This window comes from Pectinophora gossypiella, chromosome 16 (assembly GCF_024362695.1).
Source record: "Pectinophora gossypiella chromosome 16, ilPecGoss1.1, whole genome shotgun sequence".
NCBI lineage: Eukaryota > Metazoa > Arthropoda > Insecta > Lepidoptera > Gelechiidae > Pectinophora > Pectinophora gossypiella.
The window spans coordinates 12,198,548-12,211,009 of NC_065419.1; the positions used below are offsets into that span (position 1 = coordinate 12,198,548).

Consider the following 12,462-nt stretch of genomic DNA (forward strand, 5'->3'; position numbering starts at 1 on the left):
TTTGTTATTGTTGCTTGTCTGGACCAAGTTTTATAATAGTGGAGTTAATGAAGGGTTTCACTTGTAAGTTGCCAGGGACAGGTCCGATTTCGATGATGTTTTTTCTTTTGTAGGGGTAGTTTTTTATATTATTTAAAATCATTGGCGCAAATACATATTTCGAAGAAAATACAAATAAAAAGATTGATATTTTTTTTATTAGAGCAAAAATGAATTAATGTAGGTACTTTTCTGATTCTGTACAGAGACAGTTTCCCATTGATGATGATGATGATGATGATGTCCTCCCAGACGTATCCGTCGACGGCGACACCCTTAGGTAGTGTTAGCCTTGGCTCTTGTGTGTGTGTTTGTAACAGAACGCACCACAATAATCGTCGCGGATGGAGTCATCTAGTTTATTTTCAATAAACTTTAATGTACATCAATAATGTGTTCAAATATTTGTCGAAAAGTTAGTACTTAACAGTAACTAAAAGGTTTGGCTATGGGGTGAAATATTTTTTCGACATTTATTTATTATTTTCGTCTTTTTGAATTTATATTTTTATTATTATAATATTCTTTTGTTTTTATGACTTTAGACAGGAAAAACATAATTAGAACTTTGAGAAACATGTAGGCTTTGTTTCATCTTTAGGTTTCATAATTCCATAGACCTACAAACAAAAGGAATTCAGTGGTCTCAGCTTGCCCTGGTGGGAGGTAGGCGTGGGTTTGTGTATGTGTGTATGTATGCACAAACCTATATGGAAGTGATAATGATATTCTAGTGATTATACCATTATGTGTGTCTGTGCCCTGCAGTGGGACGTATATAGGCTGTATATGTTTATGTATACCATTATGTAAATACGTATTTCTTAATTCGAATCTAATGTTTCTATAAGGTAACTATTTTTTATTATTTTTATAAATTTAACGCCATCTTTTAGGGAATAGATTTGGATAAGTGCATCTATTCGTACATAGATGGGGTGAGAAATGCCTGTCATATGTGAAAAGCAGATATCCATCTCTAGGCAACTTGATAGCTAGAAGTCATTGTAGTACCATAGCTTGCTAATAGATGGAGCTGTACGATATCAATAAAAATAATCAACCAGGGTATTATTAATGAAACATACTATTTTTCTCCAAAACTGCTTTATTTAATATTGATACGCATAATTAACAAAGTACCTTTGATGTGAGAAACAGTAGCGTGCTTGTAGGCTTAAATCTTTTATCTTGCTAAATCTGTCCGTCATTCACATTTGTTTTCCCATAATTTTCTTTAATATTCTGCAACAGATTCCAGGTTTGGAGTAAATATCTGTCCCTCCTGGATCTTTGGACGATTCTGAAAGTAATTCATAACTTAAATTAGGGGTAAATTCTATGTGTGAGCATAACCACTGTCTAGTACCTACTAAGACAATGACTTGCATTTGCTTATTGTTTCTACAGGTATTATTTGTGATTCACAGGACTCTAATAAACTAATAAAAACATGTAAGTACAATAGGAGTAGGATTCATTCTTATTCTCAAAACAATATGAAGGGAGATCAAATCTCATCATGAAAGCCAGTTTTAACCGAAACCGTTTTGCTAATAACTTTATATTTTATTTATCAGTCCAGAAACTATTGGTTGATTTCATGTCTGGTAGGTATGTAATTTACTAATTATTATATTACTCATCAATAAAACAAGGTTGTTAGTGACTGAGCATGTGTAGGAATTTAAGGAATATTTGAAAAATTTCATCTGTTAATATCTCATTAAATCCTAAACAGATTCAAATAATTCTTGTAGTCCTGATAAGAACTATCTCTCCACACATGGAGTTAAGTAATAAAATTTTGCTTGATTGCTGTTTGATAGTTGAAATTATCATAAGAAAAATTGGAACAAATGGTTGAAACAGTGACTTTTTGCACTACGAATTTCTCTATAAAATACTTAACGAATACAAAAGGTATTTATTAATTTCTTACCTGGCGAGTGAATATTTTATAGGATACATTATAAACATCGTCAAGAAGTCTTCAATCTTACTAATTATTGTAGCTAAAACCCGTACGTTGCATCTTATTTTGTCTTCCTTCCATTATGATTCTCACTATTTTGTAGTCATATTAAACACAATCTGAAAGGTTTAATAATTATATTTAACACAAAAAGTACACTAATTGTCCAAACAATACAAACCACACTACTTGATTCAACTGTTTTGTTTAACTGTGAGAACGAATGAAGGATATGTTCAGTTTACGTCACAGGAATACATAGATTATAAAAAGGTATACGAAATTTTAGAGTTTGTTAATTAGGATTCGAGATAGGGATGTTATTTTGAAAGAATATGTACGAATTCATGGAATAAAATTATTTAAAATACAAAAATAGACATTAGGATAGTTTGAATTTTCGCGGGAGTAGCAAGCACCAAAAGGGTGTCGATGTAAAAATATATGAATGAAGGGTTTTGAGCTGGTATATTTTACAAAATTGAAAATAATAGCTATATTACGTAGTATTTCTTGTTGAAATTGATTTATAAAGCATACGAAGTTCGTACCTATCGTTTAAAATATTATTCTAATTTTTTAGAACTGTAATTCGTGAAAATTGAAAAAATCATGAAAAAAAAAGTAAAACTAAAATAATGCCAAGTGTGAATCGCATTATTTTGAGGGGTTCCGTGCCTACAATTGAAAGAACATTTAGTGAACAAAAACATGAACGTGAGTTGATCGTGAATTTTATATTGCTAGTATGTTGTCGTAGTTAATGACAAGCCAAAACATGCATTGGAGGATCGGGTTTGTAGAGTGGGGAATCTTTTTAAATATTTGATTTATTGTGTTTCTTTGAATTTGTAGTTGTGATGGCAATGGAGATGCATTGTTTTTGAAAGTTTCAGCTACCTGATTGTCACGGTTTAAGAGATATAGAGGAATTTAGGTATTATTCATGGTTTTTGTCTCCAAAAACGGAACCGTTTTTGGATTGTTGACAAGGTGTTGTATTGTACGCGTTTTAGACCCTAAAATAGAACAATCCAGAAGTCACGCCACTTTTCGCGTACACAGAGAAACAGCCAATAAGGTTGAGGAGCTTGGTTTGTGTAGATTATGTAAATTAGAGATGTGTGCGAGAAACGTCAGGCAAATGGTCGAGCGAGTGTTTGGCTTTTTAGAAATTCTACAAAATTGGATATATTTTTTATCTAAAATTCTGCAGTTTTGATTTGATAAATTAAATAGAATTTGATTAAATAAATAACATCATTAGTATTATAGTCTACTTAGGAATAAAAATAAAATTTAATGAATATTTTTATGTCAATAGGAAGTATGAGATTTTCAATAAATACCTCGATTGTCAATGTCGGGTAAATGTCATTTGGATGTTTTTGAGGCGCTAATGGTAGCAATATCGCGATTGCCTGAGAGATGGGACGGAGCATAACGGGTATAAAAGGGGTTTTGCACGATTTTTTGGGGAACTTCGCTCGGAGCAAGAACAGCAGGAGGTGCTGCCGGTTTAGGAATTTCAAGTCGGACTAGCTATTCTGTAAGTTGGTAGGGATCCGTTCTGCTGGATTACCAGCTGTCGCGACTTTTGAGAGCTCCGTAGCTCAGGATTACAGTGCGCGATTGTTATTTTGTCAAAATATGTAAATTTGCTCTTTAATCAGCTATTCGAACCTTCCGTGGTGTAGCTGATCGTCTACCGCGTTAGAATAGGGATTAGAATTAGCTTCCGTGCGTAGATTACGTGAAATATTTAGGGTTTTGTCCGACAAAAGTCCGCGGAGTGCGCTGTAGGGACCCTGTTAGGTTTAAACTAGGAAGTGTGGTGTACTAGTTACCTTTTTCTTTCAGGCTTCGTTGGAAACAGGTCTGAGATCATCAGATCTCAGACGACAGGTACAATTTTACGCTAAAGATAGGGCCCGATAGGAGTAGGATGTGTCAAAAGTGTGTAGGGAAGCTTGCGAATGTAGGGATCATGTGCTGCTTGTGATTGTTTACCTTTGTTTGTGTTTTGTTATTATTTATGTTATTTTATGTAGTTTATGTATGTTTATCTATTTAACTTTTGACTGACACTTTACTGACGCGTAGGGAATGACTGCTTGCGATATATTCTGACTGGACTTTTATTTTCTTATTGGTTATGTTTGGGCTGTGTGTCAATGTTTACAATGAAAATTGTAGATATTGCCGCATAGACTGAACAAAAAAATGTTCTGCTTGTAGTTCTGTGTGTTGAGATCCGCATTTCGAGGTAATATAATTATTGCTTGGAGATGGGGAGATCAGCATGCAGAATGAGGTATCCTTGTTTTAGAGGTAACCTCATGGATTTAGATTTTTACCTTATATTGTGAACCTAGACTGATGGTCCAGGTTGGATTGTAATCTTGCTGTGTTTTATTGTAGTTAGAATTCCCCTGAGGATTCTATTCGAAAACCAATCTGAAGTTACACAGGGTGAACCTTTATGGTTTACGGCCTGCTACCTCACTGTGTCAATGTAGAATAATTGTAGGAACAGTTGTTGTTACCACTGTAACATGGTTCTGGATTGTTCTATAGTGGTGCTTTGGGAGATACAGCTATCTACAGGAGTGGGGCGGTGAGATATTATTATCCATGACCTTCTTTCTGATATTGGGATAGGATGACCATCCGCCAATATGAGATGAAGCTAGATAATCAGTATCGAGCCAGCGCTGCGACTTGGATAGTCAGGTTGGATTGCCTCCTCCTGATGAGCGGTTGTGCGTGGCGATGCTTTCGAGTATGAAGACTCTAGCCGATGCCATATAATCAGTAGTAGTATTGTATGGTATGGGTCAACTTTGTCCTCTTGTGTTATATTGTAAATTTATTATGACCCTCTCTGGACCTATCAGCTTATTGTGGCTTATTAAGCCATGTAAATAATACAATTAATTACTAATTTGAATTGAATTATAAAAGTCTGGATACCATGAGATGAAGGTAATGGTATTGATAATGGCTTTTGAATAAACTTATATACTCTGAATCTGTGTTGTTATTTCACCTATGTGACTTAACATGACTTCTTATATACGTACTTACTGTATTGTCCGGGCCTGCCTGGCTTGATTACACTGATATACAAACCAATTCAACACAATTTATTTGTGTTATTTTACTATTCATCTACCTGATAATACCTTAATGTCACTGCTGTTAGTTTGTGACATACCTAACAACCTATACCTTGTCCAGGGGTTTACCTGGCCTGATTTCACTATGCAACTTGTTTGCTTACTAAAATGCAATATACAAACCAATTCAACACAATTTATTTGTGTTATTTTACCATTCATCTACCTGATAATACCTTAATGTCACTGCTGCTAGTTTGTGACATACCTAACAACCTATACCTTGTCCAGGGGTTTACCTGGCCTGATTTCACTATGCAACTTGTTTGCTTACTAAAATGCAATATACAAACCAATTCAACACAATTTATTTGTGTTATTTTACTATTCTTCTACCTGATAATACCTTAATGTCACTGCTGCTAGTTTGTGACATACCTAACAACCTATACCTTGTCCAGGGGTTTACCTGGCCTAATTTCACTATGCAACTTGTCTGCTTACTAACATGCAATATTATTGCAATAATGCATTTATGCATAACAATTACATCCAGTTTGACTGCATATATTCTTGTGATTCATGGTTGGTGTCATATTCATGACCATCCATCTCACAATCATACTTATTCCTATGGCTGGTGTTATTGCAATGCCGCTGAAGCCATAGTAGGGACGTTAGGGACATTTTTGCTTAGTATACTCGGGGTCAATCCAGTTCGGTAGTCTCTGCTTCTGTTGATCCTCTTGCACTGTGGTGTATTGGGGGGAGGACAGTGATGAGTAGCTGCGTATTGCCTTCGGTTGCTAAGTCGCTCATTCGTTTTGTTAGGGACCTTTTGCTTAGTATATTTGGGGTCAATCCAGTTCGGTAGTCACTGCTTCTGTTGATCTTCTTGCACTGTGGTGTATTGGGGGGAGGACAGTGATGAGTAGCTGCATATTGGCTTCCGGTTGCTAAGTCGCTCACATACTTACCTTTTTGCGCCATGGCTATGGTGCTAGCTATGCATCACAATGAGTTGTGTTGTTAGATTGGATGTAAATCTGTCTAACTTAAATAATTTTATTACATATGTGAAATTGGTGTTGGGAAGCTCTTCCCTTTACCTACCAACTATTTACCTAATGCTCCTGATATGTCACATTTATGTGCTTATCATTTCATAAAAAACCTATTTGTTCTTTCGGAGAGGGGCCTAAATCAGGGTAGGGCCTCATTCGCCGGTGAGCGTGGTCGGGGCTCGAAACGGCACCCTATACTATTACATTGTTGGTATGGTATTCTAATCCTTTTCCTGTGTTCCTAGATCTTTTACAATAATAAAACCAAATTCCTAACATATTTTAAATAACTAACTTATTTCTTACCTTCTTGTAAGTCTCTCTTGTTTAATTTGATTAATTATAAGCTTTAATCAGTGTCATTAAGTTTAGGTTTGCTTGGCGTTGATTTGACTGTTTTTAAACTATAAATACTTATATTATCTTACATTCCATTGCCCTATTACTTAGATAATTCCTTGACTTTCTCATTTACCATAGTGATATAATTATAACCTATTTGTATTGTTATTAAGTATATATATGTAGTATATTAAGTTAGTATTATTCTTTATTTACATGCCCTCAATAACATGCATTCATATCTGACTCAGCTACCTTCATATAAAAGAATTTGAGTTACTACAAAACACAACATAAGGTCCTACCTTTATACTAGACGATCACAACAATAATAATGGCCAATTTAATCACTTAGTTTGACTATAACCCAGGGTCGAATCCTGGTCAGATTAGTCATTGGAGTGGAGTGTGTGGGGTATTTAAGTAATATATGTAAGGGGGGGTTGTTACATGTTCCTATTAGTAAGTACCCTAAACCGTTTTTTCGTCTGTCCGTTTGTCTGTCAGAGGGTCTCAAAGTTCAACCTTTAAAAGGGCTGTATCTTTTGAACTATATTTGACCCAGGGATGGGAGCATGGGTGTCATTACCCCATCCCATTAAGGAGATGATGATGATGGGTAGTAAAGTCCCCACCACGAAACCTTGGGTCTGGCGCCATTGTCGCAGGTTCTGCATATAATTTATTATGGCTTGTCTTTTAGTTCCATTAAAATCCGCGGGTCATTTCGTATGTAAGTACCTACTTCTGAACTAATTATGTAAATACGAATAAGATAAATACGAATATGATGCCCCTTACCTACTCTACATCATATTCGTAGATTCGTATGTAGAGTACCTACGTCATAGTTGTTTTAAAGATAAATGAAATAGGTACCTATACATCATATTCATATTACTTGTAACTTTAAGTTACCTCAAACATGTTTACGTGTTGTTTTATTATTTGTTTAAAATTTTAACTTGAATGTTATATACGCCTGTAATAGTATAACATTTTTTTTTTTGTTTTTTATATACCGATGGTGTGTATTAAAAAATAAATAAATACTAAGATTAGAAGCACGCATACGAAGATTAACCAAACATACGTAGGTATGAGGCGAATCTAAGTGGTAGAGTCGAAAGAGAAACAATGTTTTATAAGGTCAGGGTTGATGAGGTTGGTAATCCACCTTATAACCCACTCGATAGAAGAAGATAAGGATTATATTTGAAAGAATCAATCGACCCTAGTGGATCGGTGCGGGGGCTGTGGTATCTAGTAGGTACAAATACTCTTATCAAATTAGTAGTCAATGTTTAAGGTTTTGTTTTCATCTCTGACCACGACTATACAGGACGGAAGAAACGAAAATGACAGTAAGTACCTATTAGTTTGCGTATTTGTGTCTTTTCTAGGCGTCTGCAAGTACTTGTAAGTGATAAAACGTTGACATGCAAAATTGTTATAATTATTATTGATAAATTAATAATAATGCGTAATATTTTCAATCAATTTATTAAACGCGAAGACAATAACAAAATAATATTATTATAATAATAAATCTGTCGCCACAGCTACGTTGATCTCGGGGCTCTTTGTAGCTTATCAGTAAGAGTTAAGTACCATACACATTATATTATGCACTGTCAGTGCACTAACATAATGTATATAGACTTATTAGGACAAGTGGTTACTTATGTTACCACTGACTGTACTATATTTTATAATCAAAATCTCCCCCTGAAATCAGCATAACTGTTGCTTATTTCACCAGTGGTGTATCATAAATGTGCAGTTATTAAAATTACAAAATCCTTACAACTTTCATTTCTATGTTGTTATACATTTATAAAATCTAAAAAATTATAAATTCTAAAATGACTGGAAGATTCCCTAATGGACATCACTCTTGTTGAGCATTCACATAGTAAGTTGTTTTCTCTAGAGGGCCGTCTGTGTAATACATGTAACAGAATTAGTATAGGTACCTACCCACTAAAATATTTTTTTACAATTGCTGATAAGTGTTGTATAGCTTATCCAGAATGTATCCTTTAAAATAAACTATCAGAAACCTATCAGCATTTGGTGAAACAGGCCTGAATGTACTTTTTCTCAACTTTCAAGTAATTTTGTAACATTGTATTATTATAATTAAAACTAACAGATGAAGTTAATTAAAATGTTATTTATTCTAGGACAACACATTCAGACGAAGGGAATCAGTCAGTTCTTTCTACAATTGTTGTAATGGAAGTCTTATGTTAAGCACTGTACAGTCTTATGGTTTTAACTATCATTGCTACACAATAAAACGCTATCTCATAAATATAAATATATTACATAAAACTGTCGACATTATTTCCTTATATTTATTTTTAAATAATTAAAATAATTGTTGATATCAATTAAGACAATGAAAGTCACACAAAGACAGACAACAGAAATAAATAATTCACCATAAAGATTTAGGCAATTGTGAACATAATTCATTTTTATTTCTTTAAATGGAGATCCCAAGTCCCAACTAAGATCCATAATATGTCTATGTTTTAGGAAATCATTAATACACAATGGTATCAGAGCCTTTCACTAAATATCTATATTTCTAGATCAAAAGAAATGCAAATTAATACCATTAATTGACTATTACTTTCAATATAAAGAATATTCGTTCATATTAAATTAAAAATCCATATATTTCATATATTATGATCTAATTTTATATACATTTACAAAGACTTCTTACAAGAAGGTAGTTAACACATAGTCATTATGTGGATAAGACCTTCCGATAAAGAAAATATATCTTTAATTGGGACATAGCCTAAATCATATTTGTAATTATGACTAAAACATTTCAGCTTAAAGTAATAGACAGTCACTTTACTTCTTTCTTAACCGTCACAGTCTTTTCTGTTGTCTTAACACTAGGTTTGACTGTGGATCATTTCTTTTTCCGATCTTGTGTACACTTAGGGCAGTACCACTTGCCTTTAGGCTTGATCTTCAGATCCACACAAGCAAAGTGGAACCACTCAATTGGACAGTCAGGATTGTCACAGCCAATCATCTCTCCATAAGACACTTGATGGCAGAGGCAGTAAGTTGGTTCGTTTGGATCAACTGGCATGTCCAGGACATCACTAGGGTGTGCCATACCAACGGAATCCAAATCCGCATTCTCTTCCTCTTCTTTAGTTGCAATGGCAGTTGCAGCAGCGCTTTTACGCGAAGCCTTCTTCTTCGCAGCCGACCTGCCATTTGCAGCGTCATCTTCACTAGACGCAATCGCTCGCTTTTTCTTTCCTGTACTGGCAGCAGCTTTCTCATTGGCTTTATGTTTCTTCCTACCTTTTTTAACAGTCGTAGCATTATTTTCCTGGTCAGTAGTGGATTGTTGGCCGGTGCGAGTGGAATTCAAGGCCTTTTCTTGAATTTCAGATTCAAAACGAGCAAGGTCTGAGTCAAGGCGACGTATGTGTTTGTCTACCAACTCGTAAGTTTGTATGGCAAGCTGCACCTTGTCATCTCCATATTCTTTAGCTTTATTGAATAGTCCCTGAATGGTATTTACCTTCTCCTTTTTCGTCTCTTCGTCCATTTTCGGGATATTAGGCAACAACTCATCGGCCATAAGGTCAATTGTCCTCATTAACCCGTGCGCCCGATCATCAAGATCCCTCATCAGTTTGAAGTTCCGCTGCAACTCTATCGGCAGGTGTTGAAGACTGTCCAGATAATGCTCCAAATACAGGGCTGAAGTCATTTTGCAAATTTCGTAACGAACCCCCGGGATGAATTGAAAGATTTATGCACACTACAAAAAGAAGGACAGCCGTCTAAATGCGACATGCACTTCCGAAACCTGTTAGCTTCTTTGCTGCACCAATAACTAACAACACTTCATTAAATTTATCACTAATAAAACAATAAAAAGCCTAAAACTTTTACTCAAAAAAGCAATTCGCATTTTTCAGTGCAAGCGAACGAATGGTTGTAACGTTCCATTTTATGCAAACTCAAGAACGCGGCAAACAACATAATGCCAGAGTTTTACAAATAAACATTGTTTCTGTAACATTCCATGCAATAGTTTGTAGTAGTTTACTAGTAATTTTACAATTATTTATACTTTTCATATCTATAGACCAAATTCAATTGGTAGAAATTGCGGATGCAATAAGCGTTTGATTCATGTTTCTATAAAATTATACGTAAAACGGAGTTATTCGAAATGGCGGAAGTAGCACGTTTATTTTTTTGGCGCCTAATTTAATAAGAGTGGGAACACAAAATAAGATGGAAGCCCCTAATATCTGTGCCCATGCTCATATCTTCATATCATACTAAGTTGTGATCACAGTACAATTATGGGCAAAAGATGGTTGTAATCATGTGAGTAACAAAATCCTTGTAACGTCATTACTAATTTATTCACCACAAAATGCAATGTTATGTAATTGCTTACATACATTCATACAAAAAATGTGTTTTGTTATTTTAAATTAACAAAACACATTTTTGAAATATTGCCATGTCGATTTTTAAATTACTTACGTGTTTGCCTCAGAATAGAATGCCGCTATATGTGCTGTATGATATTACATAAATAGATGTATACCATTGTACAACTAACGGTAGTTGTATATCAATGATGTATACCAAAGTTTTTACAGAAATATGTACGGGATATAGGGACATGAGTATACACTAATTACTTACGTCTGCAATCCCTAATAATATCTGGGTAGAGCCCACAGTAGAGCCATTAGTAATCGGAAGACAACTTTCACCCATTTGTCATACGAAGTCCTAAGTTGTTTATAATGATGGCATCAGCTGGTTACCAGCTCATCACCCATAACGTTTTACTTCATAAAGAATATATATTTTATATGTGCGCCAAATATTTGGTATATTTGGAACCAATACCGATTATTCGGTATCGCTTATGAATAATAAAAGTAAGAACGAATTTCAAAACTACAGTGAATAGGCATTTTCTAGGCAAGCGTGTACCATCTCAGGAAACGGTACCGTATGCGAGAGGGAGCCAGTCATATACAATGTGAAGAGGACGAAAGAGGGCGGAGTACTTAAATATAATTTTTGAATAACAGTCTCTTCTCCGTGACGAATATTAGAGGTAGTGGCTGTTCCTTGATGACTTGTGTGTTACTTGTCCGTCCCAACTGTAGACTATAATTACGTATTTCTGCATCCTATGTTTAGGTATTGTGGATGAATAAATAAATGAAACAACCAAAAAATATTATTAACTTATATTGTATTAGCAAATAAACAATTTATAAAATATTTTCTTATTAGACATAATGACATTATTATAGTCCATGATACGAAGCACTTTTTCCTTACGATTAATTGCGATTTGATTTGCATTTTTGTTCAACCTCCTATCTGAAGACTGATAGATTTGCCCTTGAATAACGATAGTATTTTTTTACACTTCCACTTACATTAGAAATAGTTCCTAGATACATACTTTACATGTTTGTGACCTCTTACATAACAAATCACATCGCAAGTAAGCATTATAACCGTATGTAACTGGACTATATTAGCGATTACAACAACTAGCTTCAGATTTCAATATTAAAAATTAAAATCATTTAAGAAAAAATGCAAATAAATAATTAGCAATTGCCAGACTGGCAAAATAAAGAGGCTTTACGTAATCTACATAATATAAAACATGCTTTATTTAATTTCTTAAACTATTCTTTACATTCCTTAATGCTAGTCGTGATCGTACGTACATTACATCTATACTACATTGCTGCTCATTACCACTTGCAACCAAAGATAATAATTTATGAAAGAGTTCGAAATATTTTAATCTACATACTTGGAGACATTCTTGGGTAATCATTTGTTACGCGACAACGATTTTACGATTATAAATATGTACAAT

The 12,462-nt window shown here is 34.4% G+C and overlaps 1 protein-coding gene across 1 annotated transcript; it reads right to left on the minus strand.

Moving 5' to 3' along the window:
- Positions 1-8,026: 8,026 nt before the first annotated feature.
- Positions 8,027-10,546, minus strand: LOC126373868 (inhibitor of growth protein 5). Its single transcript, XM_050020219.1, has one exon. It carries the CDS (start codon positions 10,294-10,296, stop codon positions 9,475-9,477), a length of 822 nt encoding a protein of 273 aa, XP_049876176.1. The 5' UTR covers positions 10,297-10,546; the 3' UTR covers positions 8,027-9,474.
- Positions 10,547-12,462: the final 1,916 nt, after the last annotated feature.